This window comes from Podarcis melisellensis (assembly GCF_964234715.1).
Source record: "Podarcis melisellensis genome assembly, chromosome: 3".
In the NCBI taxonomy this organism is placed as follows: Eukaryota; Metazoa; Chordata; class Lepidosauria; order Squamata; family Lacertidae; genus Podarcis; species Podarcis melisellensis.
In genome coordinates, this window is record NC_138530.1 from 5,807,606 (window position 1) to 5,834,534 (window position 26,929).

Sequence of the window (26,929 nt, forward strand, 5' to 3'; positions counted from 1 at the left end):
CTTTACTGGAGAATCCAGAAACTGTGGCTTGGAAGTGTAAAAAAACAGAAAGCAAGAACATTTTCCAAGCATTGGGAGAGACTTCACTGTTTGCTTCCTACTTTCTCCATACTCCAGCGTATATAAGAGAAGAAGAGTGGGTTAGAGATTTCATGGCCAACATGCAAAATAAAATGTCGCTATGAGGAGGTGCCTTTGTTCTCTGCTCCAGCAAGCCAGCCATGCCCGTCTCTCTCCCTTGTGGTTGCTCTCAGCTTCTCATTTTTCCAATCTTAAATCCAGTTCCCTGATATAATGCATTCTTGTTTTCATTAATATATGCATACTTAGGCACACTTTCCCCAATGGCACGCATTTCCCCCCAAGTTGTGTGGTTGGAGAACTGCACTGAAAAATTCAGAGAACAGAGTACAGTGGTACCTCAGGCTACATATGCTTCAGGTTACATACCCTTCAGGTTACAGACTCCGCTAACCCAGAAATAGTGCTTCAGGTTAAGAACTTTGCTTCAGGATGAGAACAGAAATGGTGCTCCAGCGGCATGGCAGCAGCAGGAGGCCCCATTAGTTAAAGTAGTGCTTCAGGTTAAGAACAGTTTCAGGTTAAGTAGGGACCTCCAGAATGAATTAAGTACTTAACCTGAGGTACCACTCTATTCACATTCTGTTTCAGTTTACCTGTTGCTTCAGAAAATGCAAATAAGGTTGAATTGCCTTTAAAGGTGAACTGGATAAAATTGCTTCTCCTTAATTCCCATTCCCTCCTCCTTTCTTCTCCTCTTTGTCATTCAGTCCTTCTCTTGGAGCTGTGGGGGGGGGGGATTCCTCCCCGTAGGTGAAAAGTGCCATTTTGGCTTCAAAAGCAACAACACTCATACCTGAAAATAGGAAACAGAGGGGATGGAGTGCTTTATTTTGCTTTTATTGCAAGGAACAAGCTCATACAATTGTTCGAATTTTTCTGAAGTCTTCATTTATTAATTTTTATCTGGATGCTTTGGGGAATAAGCAGAAGGCGTCTCCAGCAAGGGATTAAGCAGGATCCAGTGGATCTCAAGGTGAGGGAACATATCCTATTTTTCAAAGGATCCTGGGTAAGCAGGCAGCAATCATTCGTTCCTGAAATATCTGGAAAAGAAAAATACCAGAGTTACTCCCATTTCACCTAGAATCAGATGTCGAAATTGAAAAGAGAGTAAAGGAAGGTGAAGCACTCAGAAGAATATGAACTGATGGTACAGGGAATCAATGAGCGAAAACAATTACAGGAAAGTAGTGAAAGGAAATGGGATGCAGGTGGCGCTGTGGGTTAAACCACAGAGCCTAGGGCTTGCCGACCAGAAGGTTGGCGGTTCGAATCCCCGCAACGGGGTGAGCTCCCATTGCTCAGTCCCTGCTCCTGCCAACCTAGCAGTTCGAAAGCACATCAAAGTGCAAGTAGATAAATAGGTACCACTCCAGCGGGAAGGCAAATGGCGTTTCCGTGCACTGCTCTGGTTTGCCAGAAGCGGCTTAGTCATGCTGGCCACATGACCCGGAAGCTGTACGCTGGCTCCCTCGGCCTATAGAGCGAGATGAGAGCAGCAACCCCAGAGTCGGCCACGACTGGACCTAATGGTCAGGGGTCCCTTTACCTTTACTGACAATGAACTTTGAGACAAGAAGATATTGTATTGGTTTTTTGGTATCTATTGCACGGACTGTTGGAGACCCCCCCGACCCCGGGCAACACTCGCATGGAATAATGACTCAAGACAACGTGTTATGGGATTAAAATTTGGTCACAACTTTATGAAAACTTCAGATGTAGGGAGACCTTGGCTTAAGCATTGGGCATTTATCCCTCCCAGTCCCCGGCTGGGGATCTGGGAAGCATCAGGGTTATCCAGAATATGTGGGGATTGGGCTGGCTCTGGAGAACGTCTGTTCAAGCAGAGAGCCCACCCCCCATTTTGCCACTGACGCAGGGGAGAGCAATGACAACCTCTTGGCATATGGCCAATGCCTCCCCTCAAAACAACCCCTTTAATGGGGAACCCTGGATCACTGCCACAAGGGGGGGGGGCGTGGGTCACCGATTCAGGGCCCCTCCCCCATATAGGGAAGATAAACTAAAGGATTCCACCCAAGACCTGAAACTGCCAAAGTTGTGACGTTTTGCTACGGGAAAGGCAAAACCTGCCAATGCAGGAAAATTCCTTTCCGGACCTTCAACAGCGACCCTGACATAGCAGCGCCTGCATACTGGTCAAGAAGAGGTTAACCTGCAAAAGAAGGCTTAACTAAGGGAGGGCAGGGTGGGAGAAGCTCTGAAGCCGACTGAGAACTCCCAGGTAAGTTCCGCCCACTGTTGTGTGGGTTGGTTGATCCCTCCCCTTACCTGGCCAGCTCTCTCTTGGGAACACCCTCCCCCCAGCCAGGATTGGGTATCTGGCAGAGACAGGCAACTACCTCCAGGCGTCCAGCTTGGGGGTGGGATATATCCAGGCTGTACTGCTGGGAGCCGCATGGGATCGGGTGGGGGGAGGACGACTGTGTGCGACAGTGCAAAAAGGCCCCCCAGATTTTGGTGTGGGGAGCGGTCATTTATATAGTGCAGGGCAGGTCCCACCTCAACTTGGCACAATAGCAAAACAGAACTGAATGGGAAGTGGAAGATTGAAGATATGGGAATTAAAGGTGAAGGGTAAAGGGACCCCTGACCATTAGGTCCAGTCGTGGCCGACTCTGGGGTTGTGGCACTCATCTCGCTTTATTGGCCGAGGGAGCCGGATTGCAGCTTCCGGGTCATGTGGCCAGCATGACTAAGCCACTTCCGGCGAACCAAAGCAGTGCACGGAAATGCCGTTTACCTTCCCGCCGGAATGGTACCTATTTATCTACTTGCACTTTGACATGCTTTTGAACTGCTAGGTTGGCAGGAGCAGGGACTGAGCAACAGGAGCTCACCCCATCACGGGGATTCGAACCACCAACCTTCTGATCGGCAAGTCCTAGGCTCTGTGGTTTAACCCACAGCGCCACCCGCGTCCCGTTATATGGGCATTGGGAGTAGGTAAAATAGAATTAAGATCATAGGCCTAAATGAAAAAGTAGAAGGGGAAGTTTTAGGATGTTATTTCCAAGATTTCCTAGTGGTATAAACTCAATATACTATGCCAGCACCCCGCACTGGTTGCAGATAAGAAATTGGGCAGGTGGGGTTGCCAGATTGAGGTTAGTGGGACAGGGAGACATTTTCCCCAATAGACGGGTCTCAACAATCTTTTAGCTGTTTTTTTAATCTGAGGAATTGTTTTTAACAGATCCCGTTCGCAACCAGAGGTACCACTGTATCTTGGCTTTGCAAATGGGACAGATCTATGGAGCTATATATCCCACCCATCTGGCTGGGTTTCCCCAGCAGCCACTCTGGGCAGCTTCCAACAAAATATTAAAATAAAATATTCTATTAAACATTGAAAGCTTCCCTAAACAGGGCTGCCTTCAGACATCTAAAGAAACTTCTGGTTAAGTCTAGCAAGCATCAAAAAAACTTTGATCTTACATTCTGGCTACTCACTTGATCTCTTGTCTGGAGATCAAGCTGAAGTTACCTTATGCAACATCTCCTCAGCCATCCACATTTCCCAAACTCAATGTTGGGTGAGCGACACTTTCTAATTCTGCAACGACCACCGGAGGCTCTGCATTGATGACCATTAACTGGTGATAGCTGGGCAGATCCTACACAGAGGGAGAAAAATAGGTTACTGTCCACTGGGGAGAGGAGAGGAAATTCAGAAGAGGAAGAAAGGGAGGCACAAGTTCAGGAACGGGGGATTCCGCGACTCTCTGGATGTTGGGGCACCAGCACCTCTCAGCCATTAGCTGAAGTTGCTCCCCATTCCTGCTTCAGAATCACTTCATCAGAAATGGGACCTTCAACGAAGTGCTTATAGTTCAGAGTGCTCCTTTTCATGGTCTCAGCTGGCCATGGCTTCTTCCATGGTACATCATTCCATGCGCCCTCCTCTCCAGTCCCCACCCCCACAAATAGACAATGGGCCTCATTAGTCTGTGGGCTACTTTTTTGGGTGGGAGAAGGTTTCCTGAGTCCCTCACCCTTAAGATTTATTTGAATATCTGCTGTGCTTGAGCTCCTCCCCCAAGCATCCCTTTTGTGCAAGGATGGCGTTGTTTTGCCCACATGGAAACCAGGATTCCGATTGAGTTTCCTATTGGTTTATAGGAGCGGATGGAGGACATTACTGGGTCATCTACTCCACCCTGTGAACAATGCAGAGAATCCAGAATGTGAGCGTCGCCCAACAGATGGCTCTTCAGTGAGCGAGAGCCCACCACAGCTGCTCTTACCATCAAGAAGGTTTTTCTAATGTTCAACTGAAATCTATGCATAACTTGATCCAAATAGTCCTGCCCTCTGGGGCAGCAGAGAGCAAGTTTTTCCCCTCTTCGGTGGAACAGCCAAGCACCAACTCATCATCTCCAAGGAGGGTTTGGATAGACTCTTGCCTAGCATCGCAGAGAGCCACTGCCAGTCTGTGTAGACTGTATTGAGCCAGGTAGACCACGGACTGGGCCATGCCTCTGCCTGAAATTTAGCTAGAAGGCCCCAGTGCTTGTTCATGCAAGTATCGTCTGGCTGTCAGTGTCCACTAAAGAAACATCTCTAGCTATTTTTATTTATTTTATTTATCTAAAAGCATTTGTAAGCTGCTTAACAGTTTAGAAATCTCGAAACAGAACACAAGCTGCTACAGTTCTGCGCAAGTGTGCAATGGGAGTTGCAGCGCATGGTGCAGGGTGCAGCTTCTGGGGAAACCCATTTCTGATGGAAGGACCAAGCCAGTTTCCTTCTATGGTATAAAATTTAGAGGGAAACGCTTGTTCCCTTTGCAGGGCCACAGAACAACGTCTTGATTCCTCTTCCCCTTCCCATTGGCTGACAAGTGTCCCTCTCCCTTACCTGAGGAAGACAGGAGCAGCAAAGAGAGAACTGCCAGGCACAACTGGAGGATCTTCATGACTCAGCTGGGATGGAGCAATGTGGGAAAGCTGGATGCAGTGTTACAAGCAAGGCCAAGTCTCAAAGGTTTCCAGGGCAAGACGGAGCTTTCGATATTTGTAGGATCCTTGGGACATTGTGACACTGGGAGTGGTTGAAGGGAAACTTGCCGAAATCAAAGGCCGTTGGGAAGGTATTGCTACAGTCTGTCAGTCAGAGCAGTTTCCACAAATACAACATCCCAGTTACAAACCACAAACGTTAAGGACAGTTTCAAGTTGCCTCTTTCTTCTCTCAGCATTTCCTCATTCTTACAAAACAAAAACTGCCTACCTATCTTAGGACAATGTGGAGTTTTTTCCCCCATTTTTAAATAGAAGTATTTAAAACAAGCAATAGAGCAGGAATGTACAGTGTAGCAACAACAAAAAAGTTTGGAGATTTAAAACACAAATTGAAAAAATGAATAGGCTCATAGTGTACATTAGGCACTCTGAAGATGAAGCAAAGGGGGTTTCAAACTACAAATTAATCCAGAGATTGGAATACCATCAAGCCAAAGAGAAAAACAGATAATTGGCTGCTGCAAAATGCTTTAGTGTTTTTCAAGACATCCAAAACCTGGAGTAGCCAATGTGGCTGCAGTTCCCATCTTTCTGTAGCCTTCCTTTCTGAAAGCTAGTATTCTACATGCAATGAGGTTTTGTGTTGATCAGTCTGATGTGGGAGGTCCTCTTTACTAGAGGTATAGGTAAAAGGTAAAGGACCTTTGGATGGTTAAGTCCAGTCAAAGGCGACTATGGGGTTGCAGCTCTCATCTCGCTTTCAGGCTGAGGGAGAAGGTGTTTGCCCACAGACAGCTTTCCAGGTCATGTGGCCAGCATAACTAAACTGCTTTTGGTGCAATGGAACACTGTAACCGAAACCATAGAGCACAGAAACGCGGTTTACCTTCCCGCCGCAGCGGTATCTATTTATCTACCTGCACTGGTGTGCTTTTGAGCTGCTAGCTTGGCAAGAGCTGGGGCAGTGCAACAGGACCTCACCTCGTCACGGGGATTTGAACCACCGACCTGATCGGCAAGCCCAAGAGGTATAAGCAGAGGCTGAATAGTTTTCTCTTAAGGATGCTGCAGTTCCAACCTGTGCTGGAGATTATTCCCTGAGCTTAAGGTTGGACCAGGCTGCCTCCAATATCCTTTCCAGAAATGACTTCTGAAATATATCAAGTTACTATGGGAGGGTTTCCATCTCTGGGTGTTTGAGACCCGCCATCTTTTTCCAAAGGATTCCAGAGGTAGGGTGTGTGTTTTAGAAGATAGGAAGCTACCTCATATTGAGTCCATTTAGCTAAGCATTGCCTAAAAGTGTCATAAACACTCTCCTTCTGTTCCAGTCTTTCCTTTCAACCTCCCTCAGCCACTTACCACAGACATGACTACCCTCCAGAATCTCCGTCCCCCTGACCCACAACCCCTTTCTTTCATCCCAGTGCTTCATCTTGTTCATCCACAGCACTGCAAATGCACCCTTTGCCCCCAGCCCGTTCCACCTGCTACCTCCCCAGTTCCTCCTCTTCTGCCCTACGTCACCATCATTGGGGACCTAACATTACCACACACCTCTCTCCCTCTCTCCCCCTCCAGATGCCCCCTAGTGAGGTCCACCTGCCCTCCCACGTTCCTTCTCTTTTCCTCCTGCCAATCACCAGAGGGCTAAAAAAGGTCGATGCAACCTACCCTCATTTGCTTCTCTCCCAATCCCGCATTGTCACACTGTTTTCTCAGAGCATCCCCATCCCACTCCTGCCTTTAGAACCTTCGGAAAGCAGCCAATGAAAACAGAGTGACGCCGACTTACAATTTTATTCTATAGTAAGAGTTACAGATATACTGCACCTCCTACGAAGTAAGCCCTCTCCTGCTGAACCCATTTTAAATTCACAATAACTTCATGAGATAAACCTAATTACTACAACTACTAGGTAAAGATAAAGGGACCCCTGACCATTAGGTCCAGTCGTGGCCAACTCTGGGGTTGCGGCGCTCATCTCGCTTTACTGGCCGAGGGAGCCGGCGTACAGCTTCCGGGTCATGTGGCCAGCAGGACTAAGCCACTTCTGGCGAACCAGAGCAGCGCACAGAAACGCCGTTTACCTTCCCGCCAGAGTGGTACCTATTGATCTACTTGCACTTTGACCGTGCTTTCAAACTGCTAGGTTGGCAGGAGCAGTTACTGAGCAACGGGAGCTCATCCCGTTGCGGGGATTCGAACCGCCAACCTTCTGATCGGCAAGTCCTAGGCTCTGTGGTTTAACCCACAGCGCCACCCACGTCCCTCTACTATTACTACTTAATTATTTGTATCCCACCCATCTGACTGGGTTGCTCCAGCCTCTCAGGGCAGCTTCCAACAAATTCATTGCACCTTTCCCCCACTAGACACAAGGCACTGTACGTGGCTAATCCCCAGTTGTTATCCTCACAACAACAGAGTGTGCTGGCTGGGTTGAGAGATGGCGACTTTCCCAAGGTCACCCCAATGTGCTTCATGGCTGGGCAGAGATTGCAACCTGGATCTCTGCAGCCCTCACTTCTCATCACCATGACACAGTAGCTCTGGTAGAAACAGTGTGTGGGTCAAAGTCACCTAGTAAGTTTCATGGCCAAGTGTGGATTAGCACTCAGGCCTTCCCAGTCTAAAGCACCCTGGCCATAGATCACCACGCCCTTGTGATGTAATGGAATAAACATTGCAGTGTTCCTGGGTGGGGTGTGTCGTTGGAGATCCCTTGGAAATTCCAGCTGGTTCAACCTGGTGGCCTTCAGCTGTGTTGTTCTGCAGCTCCCTTCAGCCCCAACCAGCATGACCTGGAGTCAGAGATGATGGTTGCTGTAAGGTAAAGGTAAAGGGACCCCTGACCATTAGGTCCAGTCGTGGCCGACTCTGGGGTTGCGGCGCTCATCTCGCTTTATTGGCAGTGGGAGCTGGCGTACAGCTTCCAGGTCATGTGGCCAGCATGACTAAGCTGCTTCTGGCTAACCAGAGCAGCGCACGCAAACGCCGTTTACCTTCCCACCGGAGTGGTACCTATTTATCCACTTGCACTTTGACGTGCTTTCGGACTGCTAGGTTGGCAGGAGCAGGGACCGAGCAACGGGAGCTCATCCCGTCACTGGGATTCGAACCGCCGACCTTCTGATCGGCAAATTCTAGGCTCTGTGGTTTAACTCACAGCGCCACCCATGTCCCTAATGGTTGCTGTAGTGCAACAAAAGAAATTATGGAGAGTGCAGCAGGTTAGCAAAGACAAAAATGTCAAGAGGGTATTATTTTGGGTAGACATCTAAATTAGCAAAGGATTTCTTGGAGTTGATATATAATGAAATGAAGAAAATGCTTAAAAAGACCAGAAACCTTCTTATTAGGAATATTAGGTATGGATGTCCCCACATTTTTATTTCTCTAGACAACCATAGCAGCGCAAATGGTTTACACTCAGAAATAGAGAGAGAAAATAATACCAACAGAGGAGGAGTGGCAGGTGAAAATGATGGAATATATGGAATTAGGGCTCAAGAAGATGCAATCTTTAAGGAAGGATGAAAAATGTTTTCAGAATAACTGAACAATTATCTTAAATCAGTTAAAAGGTTAGCAGGGTTGGAGTAAATTCAGTAGATGTAAGTATTGAAGTTATAGGGAGCAAGGAGAAAATAAAACATAAAGAGTAATTAGAATATGCAGTTGTAATTCATAAATAAATGAAATTGTGGAAGAGGAGAAGTCAATGATTATTAATGGTTATATTGATTGAAATGAAAAAAAAATGTAATGGAAAGTATAAATAAAAATATTACATTAAAGTCCTAATAAAACTCAAGAAAGAAAAAAGTGGATATTGTTCAGGAGTTGTTGCTGGGGCAAGATTTATCTTTGGAGGGGTTTTTTTCTCCTTAATCTGGGTTCAATTCTTCTATCTCTATTGCCAGAACTTACTGTCAATTTTCTGTGGAGATTTGTTAATATGAACTGTTTCCATTGTTTCGTTCAAGTTTTGTAATGCCCTGGAACTGTTAGTGTAGTCTGCAAAACGGCTTGATGTTGCAAGGAACTTTAAATTTTGCAATGCCCTGCAGCCGTTAGTGTTTTCTGCAAGGATGTTGTGAGGAACTTTGATCACACCAATAAGAGATGACTATCCCCTGTGGATTTGTCTAATGCATTTTTAAAGGCTTCCAGGCTGGTGGTCATCACAGTGACTTGTGGCAATGAATGAAGTGCTGTGACTATTCACTGGATGAAAATGGACTTCTCGTTGTCTGTCCTGAACCCCCCACCATTCCCCAACATCCAGGATCATTCAGTCCCCATTGGGTTCTAATATTATGGGAGAGGGAGAAAACATTATGGGAGAGGGGTGCTCAGTCCTCCTCATTGGCCTATTTTTGGGGGGTCCTCCCTCCCTTCAGGGTTCGCCTTCTGATGATGGCAAGGTAATAGTATTCAAGCAACGACACCCATGCCTGAAAACCAGACATTGAGGAAATGGAGTTTTTGAATTTGCTTTTATTGCAAGGAATAATCTCATATATTCAATGCGCAAGCTCATCGTGATGCTTGGGTGAAGAGAGTCAGAGCTGCCGGGGAGTGGGCCAGAGCCAACAGAATGGCTGGGGCAGGTTCCACAGGGTGTGTGTGTGTGTGTGTGTGTGTGTATGCGCGCACGTGCTGGAACACCTGATCTTGGTGATCACTGGTAGGAGGAGGAGTTATGCTAAGACCAGACCATGTCATTACCGAGGAGGCAGGTTTCGTCATTCCTGCCTCTGGGTCTGGTCTTGACCGGATGGATACTGGAATCAATAAGGGAGACCCACATGACCTGAAGGTGCTGCTGTGCAATGCCAGGTCAATGATGAATAAGACCACTGCCATCCACAACCTGATTGTGGATGGAGGACTTGACCTGGCATGTGTAACAGAGACTTGGTTGGATGAAGCAGATGGGCCTGTCCTTGCCGCTGCTTGTCCACCAGGTTTCTCTTACACACAGCAACCCAGGTCATGTGGGCAGGGAGGGGGGGTTGCAGTGATTTTTAGGAAGTCACTAGTTTACACCAGGTGCCCTGTTGGGGAGATCCAGTTTTCTGAGTTCATGTTCTGGAAGTTGGGCAATAGGAGCAGTACAGGATTCCTTTTGATGTACTGACCGCCCCACTGTGCCAAGGATTCTCTGCCCGAGCTGCTTCAGGTCATGGTGGATGTGCTCCTGGAGACACCTAGTTTGGTTGTCCTGGGGGATTTCAACATACAGATCTGCTGCACTCATGTTTCAGAAGGAGATAGCTTGGATCAAATGAAAAGGGCAATCTTCACATGTCTCCTCCTCCTCCTCCTCCTAACTCATCACCACCATATCTCTCAGACACCTTTTCAAACAGGACTCACATTTTAATACTGGAGGGGCTCTTCTTCTCTGCTCCCTCCACCTGCCATTTCCCGCTCTGCACCCCATAATAATTGGCCAGCCTGTCCTTCCCTTTCTCCTTTCCACCCTAGAAGATGACAAATCCCCCTTTCTCCTTCCCAACCCTGTTTCTGAAGCCGCTTCACTCTTCTGTTCAAAACCCCCTGGAACCACTGTCAGTATGGCTGTAGTTCGGGGTGATGGCATCTCCAGATCAGAAACATCCAAAGGGCAATGGATTAGGGTCCATTCCAGGTGATTTCATGCCAAAGGTGCTTGGAACTGAATGTGGGACACTGTACATGAAATATATGGGACTGAATCCTGAGCTATTTAAACAAGGTGGAGGGGGGCATGTTTTGTGCCTCTGCACAACCATGCCTGCTGACACCTCCTTCTCATGGGCGGAAGGTCCCATTTTGGCTTCAATAGCAATGGCGCTCGTGCTTGAAAATAAACAAGAGAAGTAATAGGGCTTTTGGATCTGCTTTTATTGCAAGGCACAACTCATGTAAGCCTTGAATATGTTGCTTTTTTATAATCTGGATGCTTTGGGGAAGACGTCTCTAGCTGGGGATGAAGCGGGATCCAGCGGATCTCAAAAAGAGAGGGAGCATCTTCCATTTTTCAAGGTCAGCCATTTCTTATCTACGTCCGAAACATAAAAACCAGCAACAAAAAGACAACAGTTAACTCCGTTTCATAGCAAGGTGACTAAGTTTGAGACATGAAAATACAAAGCAAGCCATGTTGGTCCATAAGAAGCATTTCAACAACAACAACAACAAATCTTTATTACGGTTGAGGACCAGCATAAGGAGGGAGGGATACAATCATTTTAAAATATTTTTTAAAAAATGTTTTAAGAAACTAAAATAAGTTAAGACTTATAAGATTCTATAAGAATCCAAAAGAAGATATGAGAACATTAGGCAAGCCTGGAAGAGCAGAAAAGGTTTGTAGTATATAGGACTACAGCCATCAGTCTACAGAGCACTCTAATATGAGTCCTCATTATATCTAGTTTGTGGTACAGGCCATCATGTGACAAATTTTGAGCACTGCTGTGCAGAATCTGGCAACGATGTCCGTTGCAGCAGGGTTTGTATCTGAAGGCAGCAGGGAGTTATTGAATTGTCCTGTGCACTGGCAATAACAGTTGGGGTCCTGGCTAGATCCCATTGGCGCTCAGTGTCTACAACATGTTGTTTTATGAGAGCTTTGGCTCTCATGACCATTGGGTTGGGATAGGTCTCAGTTTCAGTTTTTCATTTTCAGAAACTAGGAATTCAGTAGATTCACCTTTCAATGAGAACTGAATCCATTTCTTGCCCATCCCTACCCCTGGGGGACATTGTTTTCTAGGTACAATTAAATATGTCACAGAATAGTGAGTGAGCTTTCAAGGTCTCCAATATTCTCCTGCAGACTGGATGTTATGCACAGCAGGGATTTCTTGTCTTTGTGGCCCTGAGGAAGAATTATGGGGAAACAGGAAGCTTGCTCACTATTTTGTGACAATGTTTTGAGAAACATGGGAGAACTGGCACCCTGGAGTTCATTCCGTCCAGTTGCTAATTTCTCTGCCAGGACCCAAGACAAAAGTCTACTGCCTCAGGTTCTTTCTTTAAAAGATAAAATAAAAATGAAGCTGCTAGGAGTTGAAAGTGGGAGATTTCCTGGAATGTATGGGATGTGAAACTGAGGTAATCTTAAACGGTGGAGGGCAGGAGACCACACAGAGTAAGTGCGCAGCATCTGTTAAAGCTGCAGAATAGACATCCCTTAGGCACTGAGAAAACAATGGATGAAGCTGCACAACAAATTAAATGTGCCCATACGGTGTGGTTTAGGGATTTGGCAAAGGAGATCTGGCATAAGCTCACAGGGCAAAGGGGCCAAAGACAGCTGGACCAGCCATGAGGCAGGAGAGGATCCTGCTTCTGGTGGCAGAAGCCCCTCAGACAACAAACCCATTGGTGCCCCTCCTGCCCCGCTGCCTCTGCAGTAAAATAATAGTAAAATAATACATCATTCTAAAATCAATTCATTGTAAAATAAGTTCAAATCATATTAATGGCAACCATTGGGCTAGACTTCTGTGAGCATTACCAAAGGAGGGGATCAGGCTATGCCTTGGCCAAAGGCCTGGTGGAACAGTTCTGTCTTGCAGGCCCTGCAGAAAGATGTCAAGTCTCTTGTGACAGAGCGTTCCACCAGATTGGGGCCACAGCCGAAAAAGCCCTGGCTCTGGTTGAGGCCAGCCTAACCTCCCTGTGGCCCAGGACCACCAAGGTGCTTTTGTTTGAAACCGTAAGGTCCTCCATGGGTCCTGGGCCGTATAGGGCTTTAAAGGTTAAAATTCCATAAAAACCAACGAAACTGAGAAAAAAAGAGGCTACCTTTGGTTCTCCTTACCAGTTTTACATGCAGTTTTACATGCAGTGCAGTTTTCCATATATTGCTGCACCTTAATGGTCAATATGTGAACCAAAGGAGAGCCATCCGTTGAAAGGCAGTTCTCCCTCCAAGTAATGTGTTTATCCCCTTCATGGATCACTGCCTTGCCGTGGCAAAGGGGTCTTTTACATTTATCTTTTAATCCTCAGCTATTCAAACAAGATGGAGGGGAGGAGATCACAGTGAGCTATTGAAGTTTTAGGATGGACTGTTATGGTGATCCCTTTCCACTGAGATAAACAATAGATGAAACTGCATATTAATCTAAACAATCAAATACCATGTGACTGAAGGATTCGACCAAGAAATATTGGCAAAACCTCCCAGAGCAAAGCAACCAAAGACAGGACTGATCCCAGAGCCTTGAGGCAGGTGAAGAAGCTGCTTCAGGTGGCAGAAGCCCCCAACCAGGCAGAATGCCCATGGGTGCCCCTCCTGCCCTGCTGCTTCTGCCAGTGGAGGAGAAACACCAGCATCATCAGCAGTGATTTTGGAAAAGATCGCTGCCATTTGGGGCAATACGGGATGTGCCGCCCTAGGCTGATTCTGCCATAGGTGTCTTTTGCAATGGACAAAGTATGAAAACAACTGGCTGCGTAATCAATTAAGCTTGCAATCAAAGGACGATGTATTCAGGGACCACTTAAGTAATTGATGCTTTGTGTAACTAATGGAACAGGTAGCTGGTACTCACTGCTCTATGAAAATGACATTCTGTGTAATAAAAAGGTTTGTACTACCAGTGCTTGTTTAATTAATGAAAAACCTAATTAAGACAACTGCAAATCTTGCAGGCTGTATAATCAACCTACATAATGACTATGTAGTCATTACAATGTAGTCAAAACAATGAGTTTTGTTTTGGTTATTTCTGTTTCTGAAGGAATAGAATGGCTCTAAGACACGGAAGGGAGGGAAGAGGGAGGGAGGAAAGATGTGTTTGTTTTGATGCAGTTTTTACATAATGGATGAAATAATAAAGTTTTAATGGAAAACTCTTAATGGATATAGCAGACAAATGCTATATTAAAGGAGGGTAAACTGGAATCAAATAAATGATCATCAACTTGTAAAGACACCTTCTTCTTGTGCCCTCAATCTTTCCCATGTTTCATGTTAACAGGCATCATAAAAGTTTTACGTAATGAAACTATTTTCTCAGTTCACTGGCTCCCTCTGCCTAAATCTGAGAAGGGATGTCCATTTGGGGTGGTAGCCTAAAGCTACTCAGATCAGAGGCTCCTCAAAATGATCAATCTAAAAAATGCTACAAGAGGGGCAGGGCGTGGGGAGGAGAAATGATACTTTCCTCTGGACACTTGTTTGATTCTCATTCGCCAAGCAGAATTTCCCTTCTGCAACAATTATACAGTGGTGGACACAGGGGCGCCGACTTGTAAAAAATATTGGGGGGGCCCATACCGGGGTCCTACCCCGGGAAGTTTTCTAAGTTCCCCGCCGGACGGGGCCGCTGCAGAAGGGTGAGTGGCGAGGGCGGGACGGGGCCGCGCGCTCCTTTCCTTGGCTGCCCTCGTCGCGCGCCTTGGCTCCCGCGGCCGGCGAGGGGAGCCCGGGCCGCGTGTGGCTGCTGCTGCCGCCGCCGCCTCTCCTGGGGGCGCTGCCTCCCCGGGCGGGAACGCTGCGGGTGCACGAGCTGGCATGGAGCTGGCAGCAGAGTAACAGGAAAGTTTCTCTTCTCTCCTTTCCCCCCAGTCCTTCATCCAAATGCTAACTGTAAATAGCTGTTCTTTCACATCTTTATCTGCCTAGTTATAAAGCCTTCTAGTTCAGTATGCTAACAGACAGAGCACAACCTCTCGCCTTATCCCAGAATGAAAAGATAATAAAGAAAACAAGGTCCTTAAAAGAGAGGTAAGCGAAGCCACGTAATGGTTTATTACAAGGTGGCAGGATCTGGCTCATAGTAACAAATGATTCTACAGAATTTTTAGGGATAATCTTCATACTGCCTTTACAAATGCATAATTCTCTCAATGGCATTTATCCATAAAAGCCAAATGAAACCTCCATGCTTAGCCAGTATGTGTACCTCTGAACACAAGATGCTGGGGACAAACAACAGAGATGACTATGGCCTTCATGGGCTGCTTGCGAACTTCCAGGGCTATCTGGCTGATCCTGGTCTCTACAGGCATTACTGGAGAAAGAATGCTAGATTTGTGGATGATCACTAGTTCAGTCACTCCTATGTGTTCTTGCTTTGCAAGAGAGCCTCTGTTGATTCATTAAAGACATTGTAAGTTTTGCAAGAAGCCAAACTGAGGTCCCATTAAGGTGTACTACACAGGAAAGCAATGGTGGTCAACCTGTGGCTGTTTGGATGATGTTGGACTTCATTCCCCATCAGCCCCAGCCAGCATGGCCATTGGTCAGGGATTATCAAAGCCACAGTCCAGCAACATCTGAAGGGCCACAGGTTTCTAATCCCTGAAGTTGTGAAAAACCATGCTTAAGACAGAAATCTTACATGTATTACCTGGCTTTGAAAGTCCCATTGAACACAATGGAACTTACCAGACACCGATCTAGAGTTTGGGAGAGCCCTGGGCAGGCTGCCCTTTGTGGGTGCCCCATGCCAATTTCCCCCCAACACACATTTCCAGTTGGGTCCCCCAGCTGTAGCCATATGAGCATCTTCCCATCCCATGTACAGTGGTACCTCTGGTTACGTACTTTATTCGTTCCAGAGGTCCATTCTTAACCCGAAATTGTTCTTAACCTGAAGCACCACTTTAGCTAATGGGGCCTCCCACTGCCACCACCACACGATTTGTGTTCTCATCCTGAAGCAAAGTTCTTAACCAGAGGTACTATTTCAGGGTTAGTGGAGTCTGTAACCTGAAGTGTATGTAACCCGAGGTACTACTGTACTCACTCTTCTGTGAGCAATGGGGGAGGGGGGCAAGCACATAAGCAGGAGGCTGGCAGCTGCACTACCACCAAGGAGGACTAGTGGTGGTGCATGCTGGGGTGGGGGCAAGCAAGGTGCCCACCCTGGCAGACCCTGCTGAGGAACATGGGCCCCTACAAGTGCCCCTGCATTGTGCTTTCACTACACATTTTGAAATATGATGGCTGATTATCCTGGTTTCCATTAAACTTTGTTTATGGTGCTTCTTCAGCTGCACAAAGCTCTTTGCAGGGCTTCTTCCGTGCCCGTATAGCCTCACAACCCTGCTTAGCCACTACCATTCTATTTGCACAAACTGAGGCTGAAATATCTATTGCTCAAGGACAGCAAATGAGCATCTCCATGTCACTTCCTTCCTATTCTGTACTACTTCCCTGCTAGTTTCAGGACTTGGCCGTGTAACTTGTTTGCAATAGGCACTGTCTTGGAAGATGTGAACGAATACTAGGCTTATTGCCTCCATGCATGTACATAATGCATTTCCCCCACAACATGAGGTTACACTTGAAAGTAAATCCCGACCTTCTTCACTGCTGCTAAACTGCAGGGGGGGGGGGTGTTACGGTATTTGGAACAGTGAGGAAAGGAGATACTTAGATTCCCTCCCTACCCGTTTACCGCAACGATGCACTTTATCTTGCACCTAAACGGTTTACGAGGAGAAAGCAGCGCGTTAAGCATGAATGCCAACCTCCTCTTCATTGCAAACAGCCTTTTTGACAGCAAGAGGCTTCACAGCTGGAAATATATTTAAATAGAAGCTTTTAAAACATTTGCATGCACACACAACCTGATACAGGGACATGGGATCGTCAGTGCGACTCCTAGGGGCCGAATTCACTTCGCCCCTTCCTCCAATAAAATATTTGAAAGGGCTGCCCCCCCCCCTGAAAAAATTGATGAGCATTGCCATTCAAAAAGTGTGCGCGCACCGTGTCACGTGATTGATTATGCAGAGCAGGGCTCGCCTGCCCCCCACCCCACGCCCAATATTTTTTTCAAGTTGGCACCCCTGCCTGTGGCAGCACGCAGAGAAAGGCCGGGCTCCTGCGCTTTTGACGCTAGCCGTGCAGCATCGGTCCTCTTGCAAAGTTGAGAAAAGCGGCGCCTGCAGAAATCAACCCCTCCCGCCTTTCGGCACAACTTCTAAAAGCACGAGAGCCCTCTCCTCATGCATTGAACAGAGTTGCTTAGAAATCCACACGTATTGCGGGAGGAGGGGGAAAGCTGTGATCTCTTGGCGCCGAGACAACCTTCCTGGGATAAAGGGCCGAAGGGCGCAACCAGATCAGAGGGCGCACCTCGGGGGGAAGGGCTTTTGTTTTGTTTTTAACCAGCGATTCCAGTCTTCAAAGATCTGCCGAGCGTCCCCGCTGCCTCGCGTGCCCTCGGGGCAGCAGGGCAGACGTTTGGCTTGGGCGGCCCTCGCCCGGCCAAGGAAACAGCTTCTCCTCAGCTGCTGAGCGAAAACACGCCGCCAGGCAGGCAGGCTGGAAGCGCTAGTGGCGCCTTGGGGGGCGCCTGTTGCTGAGGGAGCCGGCGCCTCGCTTTCGCCCCCTCCCCTGCGCGGAGGGGCTGCCCCTCCAGCCTCCTTTCTCTCCGCCAGCTGCCCTCACTCACCCGCGTCGTAGAAGGCGTCCAGCACGGCCGTCTCGCCGAAGTCCAGCTCGCCAAAGTTGACGGTGCTGAGCTGGGCTCCCTCGGCCTCGCAAGCCCGCGCCAGGCACTGCAGCGCGCCGGCCTCGGGGCTCCGCGCCCCCGAGCCGCCCTTGGGGCCGTTGTTGAGCACGTACACCGCCCGCAGCGGGAACGCTGCGGGTGCGCGAGGGAGGAGGGCGGCCCCCGGGAGCTGGGAGAGCCGGGCTGCCGTGGCCGAGAGGGGGCTCGGGCCCCCTCAGGCCCCATGGAGTCGGCGCCTATGGGTGGACAGATCCCAATGTCAGTGAAGACAGCAGGACAAACGAATGGGAGGCAGATACCATCAGTTTGTCACAGGCCAAATCCTGTGTAGAGGAAGAACAAATACCATGGTCCACAAATGAAAGGAAGAGCATGAAACAGAGGCACAACTTCATAGCCCCCCCCTAAAATAAATCTTGGCTGCACCCATGCTTCCCATCATTTTAATTTCTTTGGGACGTTTTGACTTAGGCTGACATAGAGGAGAAATCACATGCTTGTGGGAAGATACTGCTGAAATCTGGTAGTCATAGCAGTTTCCACAGAAGTTAGATCCCAACTACAGATCGCAAACATTCAGATCTACTGCATTCATGTTTTACAAGGAGATAGCTTGGATCAAACAAAATGTTTATTAGGAGGATAGGCAGTGCCAGGGGGATGTATCCCTCAGGTAAATAACTCACCCCTCACCTGTTCCCATCACATTGCTGGACTCTTGTGGTTACCTGAAGGAAGGGCACCTTTCACAATAATAATTGGCCAGCCTGTCCTTTCCCTTCTCCTTTCCACCGTAGAGGATGACTAAGCCATTTACTTACTTACTTGCTTACTTACTTAAGGTAAAGGGACCCCTGACCATTAGGTCCAGTCGTGGCCGACTCTGGGGTTGCGGCGCTCATCTCACTTTACTGGCCGAGGGAGCCGGCGTACAGCTTCCAGGTCATGTGGCCAGCATGACTAAGCCACTTCTGGCGAACCAGAGCAGTGCACGGAAACAACGTTTACCTTCTCGCCAGAGCGGTACCTATTTATCTATTTGTACTTTGACTTGCATTCGAACAGCTAGGTTGGCAGGAGCAGGGACCGAACAATGGGAGCTCATCCCATTGCAGGGGTTCGAACCACGACCTTCTGATCAGCAAGTCCTAGGCTCTGTGGTTTAACCCACAGCGTAACCAGCATCCCTTACAGCGCCACCCGCGTCACTTACTTACTTATTTAATATACCGCTTTATAACTTGGGGGTCTCAGGGCAGTTCACAAAATATAATTAAGATATAATACCACATAATACCTAATAAAAATAAAAAGCAAACTCAGTACCCCCCCCAAAAAACCCCACACATAGTCAAATACAAATAATTAACAGGAGAATACTGTTAAGTTGTGAGCGAACATATCAGACGACACAGCGATTCTTCAAACAGCTCTTGTTTATTCAGAGGCCAGAACAGAACTGAGCTGAAGAACTCAGTCAGCCTACTTATATAGAGCTCCAGAACAACGTAACTGTAGCAACTTTCTAAAACTATCCAATCACTGAACGTCACTTTCGATCCTTCATTTGCATAACTATCTACAGTATCCCCCTGCTGGACCAGGGTGAGAACTTCAGTACATAACACCCCTCCCCACCGAGATAAGGCGTTGGTTACAATCGTAATGGTTTCCTTATATACAGCACTACACATAATGGTTCAATTAGGTACAAAAGCATATCGGTTACATTTCACATACTTAGACCAACATTGATACATGTCCAACAACATAGTCCTTTAAATAAGTTGGGCGCTTGGAAACTCTGCCAGACCGCCGGAGACTGGTAGCCAAGTCCGGGGGGGGGCACCCAATTCTTGGCACGGCAGTGGTCTGAGTCTGTGGTAAGTCTGGCAGACCCTCTGAATTGGCTTGGTTCGGCTCCGCGCCGGCAGTTTGCGAGAGAGGTGTAGGTGGAGCCTCACGATTTGTAAGTGTCTGTTCCGGAGCCACAAACGCAGTTGGGGGCACCACGGTAGTGTCCAAGTCCCCAACCCTGCACCTAAGCTGGTCTATGTGCCGGTGCCATGAGCGTCCGTCTTCGAGTGCCACCTGGTACGAGCAAGGTCCAGTGACTCCCACTACTGTGGCTGGCACCCAAGGAATGTCCCCCACAAAGTTCCGGGCAAAGACCTGGTATCCTGGAATAAATGACCATGGCACGTTGGCACAGCCTGGGGGTTCGGCCACGGCAAAGTCCAGGTGCAGCAGGGCGAGCAGGGACCTGAGGCAGCAGCCCATAAGCAGTTCGGCAGGACTCCGCCCTGTGGCCGCAGGAGGGGTGATGTGTTGTACGAACAAGTATTCGGTGACCCGCTCGTGCCAGTCTCCCCGGTCTAGGCGCGCCAGTGCCTCTTTTGCCGAGCGCACCATTCTCTCTGCTTGCCCGTTGCTGGATGGATGAAATGGTGCCGTTAGGGCATGGCAGATGCTCAGTCCCAAAAGATACCGCTCAAAAGCGCCTGACGTGAACTGTGGTCCGTTGTTAGAGACAAGGACATCAGGACACCCATGCGTTGCAAAGAGGCCTCGCAGCACCCAGATGACAGCCTCGGAAGTGGTGGAGGGCATCAGGGCCACCTCCAGCCATTTGGAATAGGCATCCACCACTACCATAAAGGTCCAGCCATGAAAGAGACCGGCCAGATCGATGTGCACCCTCGACCAGGGTGTCTTGGGCATCTCCCAGGTGTGTCCCTTAGCTGCCGGTGGTGCAGGCCAACGCTTTCATTTTGACGATTCCCGGGTGGCCAACGTGCAGAGCCTCCAGGACACGTTGGCGGAGTCTTTGGGGAATCACGACGCGGTCTCCCCACAGCAGACAGCCATGATGAGCTGAGAGTTCATATTGTCTGGTTGCGAACTGCAGGAAATCTGATGCAAAAGGCCCTTGTGGCCACCCCCTCCACACCCAGTTGAGCACACGGCTGATGGTGTGATCCTGGGCAGATGCGGTGGCCACAGAGGCAGCCGATACAGGCGCTGCCGGAAAATCCTCAATCAGGAGGAGCGATGAAGCAGGATCCAGGTCTTCCACAAACGCTGGAAGAGGGCAACGGCTGAGGGTGTTGGCATGGCCCATCAATTTCCCCGGGCGATGGACGAGCCGGTATTGGTAGGCAGCCAGGAAAACAGTCCATCGCAGCATGCGCGGCAAGAGGACTGGTGGAGTCGGATGATTACTGGCGAGGAGGCCCAGAAGTGGCTTGTGGTCAGTGATGAGGTCAAAAGTCCTGCCATAGAGGTATTCATGGAACCTCTTCACTTCAGCTACAAGTGCCAGTGCCTCCTTGTTGAGCTGGCTGTAATTCCGTTCAGTCAGAGATAGCATCCTGGAAAAGAAGGCGAGCGGTGCTTCTCTTCCGTCTGGAAAACGGTGACTAAGGACAGTGCTGATGCCAAAAGGTGAGGCGGCGCAGGCAAGAACCAGTGGCCTGGCTTCACTGTACTGTATCAGCACACTGTCCGATGAAAGGAGGGCCTTGACCGCATTGAAGGCCGCCATCTCCCGATGACCCCAGGACCAAGGTGTCTTTGTGCTGAGGAGTCGGTGGAGAGGCTCAGCCACCGTGGCTTTGTGGGGCAGGAACATGTTATAAAAGTTCAGCAGTCCCAGGAACGCCTGCAACTCACTCTTGTTCTTTGGGATGGGGGCCTGCTGGATAGCGCAGATCTTGGATGAGGTCGGGTGAAGGCCGGAGGCGTTGATAAGATAGCCCAGGACCTTCACCTGTGGAACGGCGATTTAGCACTTCTCCCTCTTTACCTTGAGCCTGGCCTCCTGGAACCTGGTCAGCACGGCACAGAGGCGCTTGAACAGCTGGTGTGAGTCTGCAGACACCAAGACGTCATCAATATATGGTACCACGCCTGGAAGCCCTTGCAGGAGACACTCCATAAGGCTTTGGAAGATGCCAGGAGCCACACTCACCCTGAACTGCAACCGGCGGCAACGGAATGCCCCTCGGTGGGTGACAATCATCTGGGCTTCAGCAGTGGCATCATCAACGGGCAGTTGTTGATCGGCTTGGGCAAGGTCCAGCTTAGCGAAGACCTTGCCCTAACCCAGGGAATGCCCTAACCAATTGGCCCTTGGACTTCTTTTGGAACTTCCTGCACTCCCGCTTTGTCTGGTGCATGTCATCGTCTTCACTGGAGGATGCCTCATCACTGCTGGCCTCTTCATGATGCACTGGAACTGGCTTCCTAGCAAGACGCGGGCTGCTGGCCTTGCGGATCTCCTGGGCGGAGCGTTCGGCAGCTTCCGAGGCCACAGCCTCCTCAATGGCTTCCTGTAGCGTGAGGTCTGGCTTGGCGAGGAGACGCCGTTGCAGACGGATGTCCCAGACCCCACAGACGATTTGTTCAATCAGGGCATCGTTTAAGTCTCGGAACTCGCAGTGCATTGCGGCTTGTCGGAGGGCGGCAGTGTAGTTGTTAATTGACTCCCCCTCTGACTGATTCCGGTGGTAGAATGCATGGCGGGCAGCACTCTTGGGCGGCTTTGGTGCGTAGTGGTTGCGGAGCTTCTCTTCAATCGTGTCCCATGTTGTTGCCTGTACTGCTTCAGGCGCAACCAATGCTCGGGCCGTCTCAAACACCTCAGGCCCACAGAGGCTGAGGAATAGGCCCCGCTTCCATTCCTTTGATACTTCTGTCAGCTCGTTGGCTTGGAGGTAGCAGTTGAACCGAGCAAGGAAGGAGTCCCATGATTCAGAGGTTGGCGCAAACGGCGGTAGAGGCACAAGTGAAGCCATGATTCCGATGCCGGCGTGAAGGGCGATGAATGGAACGCAGTGCTCTAGCCAGAACAGTCAGCTCTGAATTGGTTCTGTTCAGTGATTTCACTCAGTGATTTCGCTCAGTGATTCAGCTCAGTGATGCAGCTCAGTTCAGAGGGTGGCCACATCTCTCTGTGCTCTGATGTCCATCGATCCCATCCTCGTCGCCAGTGTTAAGTTGTGGGCGAACATATCAGACGACACAGCGAATCTTCAAACAGCTTTTGATTATTCAGAGACCAGAACAGAACAGAACTGAGCTGAAGAGCTCAGTCAGCCTGCTTATATAGAGCTCCAGAACAATGTAATTGTAGCAACTTCCTAAAACTATCCAATCACTGAATGTCACTTTCGATCCTTCATTTGCATACAAACTATCCAATCACTTAACGTCACTTTCGATCCTTCATTTGAATAACTATCTACAGTATCCCCCTGCTGGCCCAGGGTGAGAACTTCAGTACATAACAAATACAATATTACTTCAAGCTGCCTGACACGTTGTCATTAGAAAACAGCCCAGACCCTCTATCTCCCAGAACCTGGCGGGACTTAAAAGTAGGAGAGCAAAGACTTCAAAGACAGAGGACACTTAGCGGCACCCGTAGAGGAGATGATGATGATGATGACAAACGAGGAAGTGGGAGAGACAAGAGGTAGAGATTCACTGGGGACAACATCATTATCCAAGAGGCTGGGTCCTATACCCTCTCTCTGTAAAGTCTGAAATAAAAAAGGATTCCTTGTTTCTATGGATTCCTGGGGAAACAGCAAGGAGCTGCTGACAGCGTCCTGACAGATTGTCCCGAGTCAACATTAGTTGCCGGTTAAGTTATAAATCATGACAGACTGTGCAGGACCTGCCAGGGGCAGCCTCCCAACACTGATAACTGGGAAGAACAATTATCAAAATGCCGAAATCTCAGGGGCGGAGACAGAAACACAGAAATGGTCAGGAAGCACCCCCCCATTCCCCCATCAAAGTTCAATGGAGAGTCTCCCATGCATGAATGCTTAAGGGCCCCGTTGCTGTCACTCACCACCTGGCCCAGGGCGGGGCCTGACAGGCCTCATAAGGACAGCTACTGCTGCTGCTGTTCCTGCCCAGGAGGACTCAGAACAGTGCAGAGTTCTAAATAAATAAATAAATAAATATTCCATTTTATTTTATTGGGGGGGGTTGGATGTTTAGTCAAGTTCGGGAATTTGTTTAATTTTGGTATGTTTGAAATTTTTACTGTCTTTGGTTTGAGAGTGAGTGGAATTGTCAGGTGGAGTCAGATAGATAGTTGGGAATAATCAGTTTGGAGTTGTTAGGAACTAAGATTAAGAAACTGACAAGAGAAAAATAAACTGAAACCATACGCTTGTTCCTGCATTTAAAAATAAACTTGATTATTTGTTAATGTTAACAACTGTCTGGACTCCGTGTGTCCCCGTGAGAAGCTGGGTGGTGGCAGCGAAGAAAACAATCACAGTGGTGGCACAGGGTCAATAGACCGTCAAACGTCCGGGGGCCTTGTGTGATCGCAACAAAATTGGTGGTGTAGCAGTGGGATAAAACATCGGTGGAATAACATCACTACCTGTCTCCACAGAAGTGGTAGGCAAGTGGTGGGATTTGGTGGGAAAAACAATACACCTGGAGGGGGAAGGGTAAATTTGTGAAGGGATTACCTAACCCGGGGGTGTAGTTGTGAGGTATCCATGATAAGCCACAAAGCCAAGATAACAAAGAGAAAGAGAGCTCAAAGTCTGTTCTGGTAGAGGGTTTAGGCTCGTGGTCAGAGGAAGTAGAGCTTGAAGGGTTAGAGAGAAAACCCATAGCAGACCTTTGGGACCAGAGTCTTGAGAGAAGCCTAGGCAGAAAGAAGAGTACTGAGAGGAAATTTCTCTTATTTGTTAATTTATTGATAATTCTCACTCACACAACATGCCACCCAAAAAGATAAGAAACCCTGGGAGGGAAACAACTTATGAAAGCTCTGAAGGAGAGGAGAATGGAAATCCTCAGAGAGAAGAGCAGAGTTTAGAAAATGTAACTAATATTCAACCTGAGGCAGAAGGTCCAAAATTCTCTGAAGAATTTGTAAAATGGAAGTTAGAACAAGAATATAAATTGGAATTAGAAAAGATTGGATCTGCACAAGAAATAGAAAGAATTAAAGCTGAGAGCGAAAGACTTAAGGCTGAGCAGGAGAGCGAAAGAATTAGGGCTGAAAGTGAGAGCGAAAGAATGCAATTTCAGTTGGAAATGAGGAAACTGGAATTAGCAGCTATGGAGAATCAAAATAATAGTAATAACACCAGTAGTCCAACTCAAGTGAAGGTAGATTTAAAGCGCTTTCCTGAGTTCAAGGAAAAAGATTGCCCTGAGGCTTTCATTATATCATTTGAAAGAGCTTGTCAAGACTTTCAAGTGAAAGATGAGGAGATGACAATCCTTAGAGCCAGGATCAGTGGGTGATTAGCCCTAATTTATTCTAAAATGTCGGGGACCGATTCCAAAAATTTTGAGATATTTAAGCAACTAATATACACCTGGTTTGGGATTACCTCAGAACAACTGAGAAAGAAATTCAGAAGTGTGACTAAAGTGAAGGCGGAGACATATGCTCAGCTTGGGGCTAAAATCTCAAACTACCTCACAAAATGGTTAGAACAGGAGAGGGCAGACTCTGTTCCAAAAATCAGAGAAGTGTTTGCTCTGGAACAATTTTATGAAACAATAAACAGCCAATTAAAATATCTTATAAAGGAAAGACACCCTCAATCACTTCAAGAAGCCGCTAACCTAGCTGACCAAATAAACGAAATAAGGGACCATAGGTTTGATGAACCGAGTTTTGGCGGGAAAGTGTGGGGGACTAACAGAAATAAATTCCAACAAGCAAAGGGAAACCCCTCTTCAGAGAAAGACAAGGGAGATAGGCCATTGTCAAAAGGGCAAAATGACAAGGCCCAAGCCAACGCCAGTCTCACTGAGGAGAAAGGGTGGAAAACAAACTATACAAATCCCAAAGAAGTTCAATGCTGGGGATGTGGAAAATTTGGCCACAAAAGCTTTAATTGTAGATCTGGAGGAGAAAAGTCAGGTAATATAAGCCCTCAAAGAAAAACCTTTTGTATCAAAGAAGCTGAGAAGAGCCAAGCTAGTCAGCATAGGCCGAAGCCTGCTGAAGTACTGGGGGCTAAAGTGGCACATTGCTATGCTATAAAACAAGATAATCTTTTTAAAATGCTGGGGAAGATATTTGGATTGAAGGGAAGAGATTTCTGGGGTTAAAAAACACCGGGTCGCAAGTCACTACTGTCCACCCAGAAATCATCTGTCCCACCAAAATAATTCCAGGGAAAGTTATGTTAATTAAAAGGAATTTCTAAACAACCTGAGGTATTACCAGTTGCAGAAATCCATATTAAATTCTAAGATTGGTCAGGGAAGTGGCAGGTTGCTATTTCTGAGGAGATTCCTACTACTGTGCTGATCGGATGGGATCTCTTAGAGCATGTACAGAGTTCTTTTGTAGTTACTCGCTCCAAGGGGGTCAACAGTCACCCAATGCTGAGGGGAATACTACTGTTGCCCAAGGAGACAGAGCTGAGGAACAGAACTCTGCGGGGAGAAAACCAAGCCCTGCTAGTCCCTTTTGTAAAAAGCCAAAAACATAGTTTTGCCCAAGAACAGAAAGAAGATGCTGATTTAGTTAATTGTTTTGAGGCAGACAAATCAGATGAAGCTGATATAACATGCTGGGAAGGGAGAGGGGAGCAATTGTGCAATCTACAAGAAATAAAGATAGCTCCTACATTAACCCTTAATCAGCAGGTGGAGGTTAAGCAGATCCTACAAGATTTTAAAGACATTTTCAATAACACTCCAGGTAGAGCTAAAGGAGTTATACATCAGATCGACACTGGGGATGCTAAGCCTATTGCTGTCAACCCCTACAGAATAACTGGAGAGTATGTGGGGAAAGTTAGCAATGAGGTAAGGGCGATGCTGAAGGCAGGGATGATAACCCCTTCGGAAAGCCACTGGGCAGCACCCATAGTGTTATTAGACAAACCTGATGGATCTAATAGATTTTGCCTGGATTATACGAAGCTGAACCATGTCACTAAAGCGGATGCATATCCAATGCCGCGTTTAGATGACCTGATTGAAGCTATAGGCCAGTGTCATTACATCACCTGCCTAAACGACTAAACAACAACAACATATGCTGTTCTTGATTCTCTGAATAAATCAAAATGTTATCAAAACAGTCCACCAGGGCTCTGAGTATGTAGCTGATGAAATCTTAGAACATTGCTGCTCCTGACTGAAATGTTATCTCCCTCTCTCTCCCTGCCTTCTCTTGGCAACCTTTGGGGCTCCATTTGGCTTAAAAGCTGGCATTCAGCTTTGCCACGTCAACTCATCCTGAACCATGAAGATCCTTCACCTATGCTTCGCAGTTCTCTCTTTGCTGCTCCTGGCTTCCCCAGGATTTTTAGGAAGTTGTTAGTCTGCACCAGGCGTCCTACTGTGAAAACCCAGTTTTCTGAGTTCATGTT

The 26,929-nt window shown here is 47.9% G+C and overlaps 1 protein-coding gene and 1 long non-coding RNA gene across 11 annotated transcripts in view; one reads left to right on the forward strand and one right to left on the reverse strand.

Moving 5' to 3' along the window:
• Positions 1-905: 905 nt before the first annotated feature.
• Positions 906-7,695, reverse strand: LOC309366003. 4 transcript variants are annotated; one of them, XR_014166380.1, is made up of 3 exons: positions 7,493-7,695; positions 3,596-3,725; positions 906-1,127 (listed from the first exon to the last, which is right to left on the reverse strand). It is a non-coding gene; the product is annotated as an uncharacterized lncRNA (long non-coding RNA). The 4 variants fall into 4 exon arrangements; XR_014166381.1 differs by having other exon boundaries at positions 7,435-7,695; XR_014166382.1 differs by lacking the exon at positions 7,493-7,695 and adding an exon at positions 6,747-6,888.
• Positions 7,696-7,792: 97 nt separating this feature from the next.
• Positions 7,793-26,929, forward strand: part of LOC309365898 (uncharacterized protein) — a 63,807-nt gene continuing 44,670 nt past the window's right edge. For 2 of the 7 annotated variants that reach the window (XR_014166269.1, XR_014166270.1), the window contains exon 1: positions 7,803-7,912. Coding sequence is in view for 2 of the 7 variants with exons in the window: in XM_081904504.1 (XP_081760630.1) it covers positions 24,303-24,698 (396 nt within the window). In the remaining 5 variants the exon portion in view is untranslated. Of the gene's footprint in view, positions 7,913-23,629; positions 25,465-26,929 lie in introns of those variants that run through there. The other 5 variants (XM_081904504.1, XM_081904503.1, XR_014166268.1 and 2 more) reach the window with 4 other exon arrangements.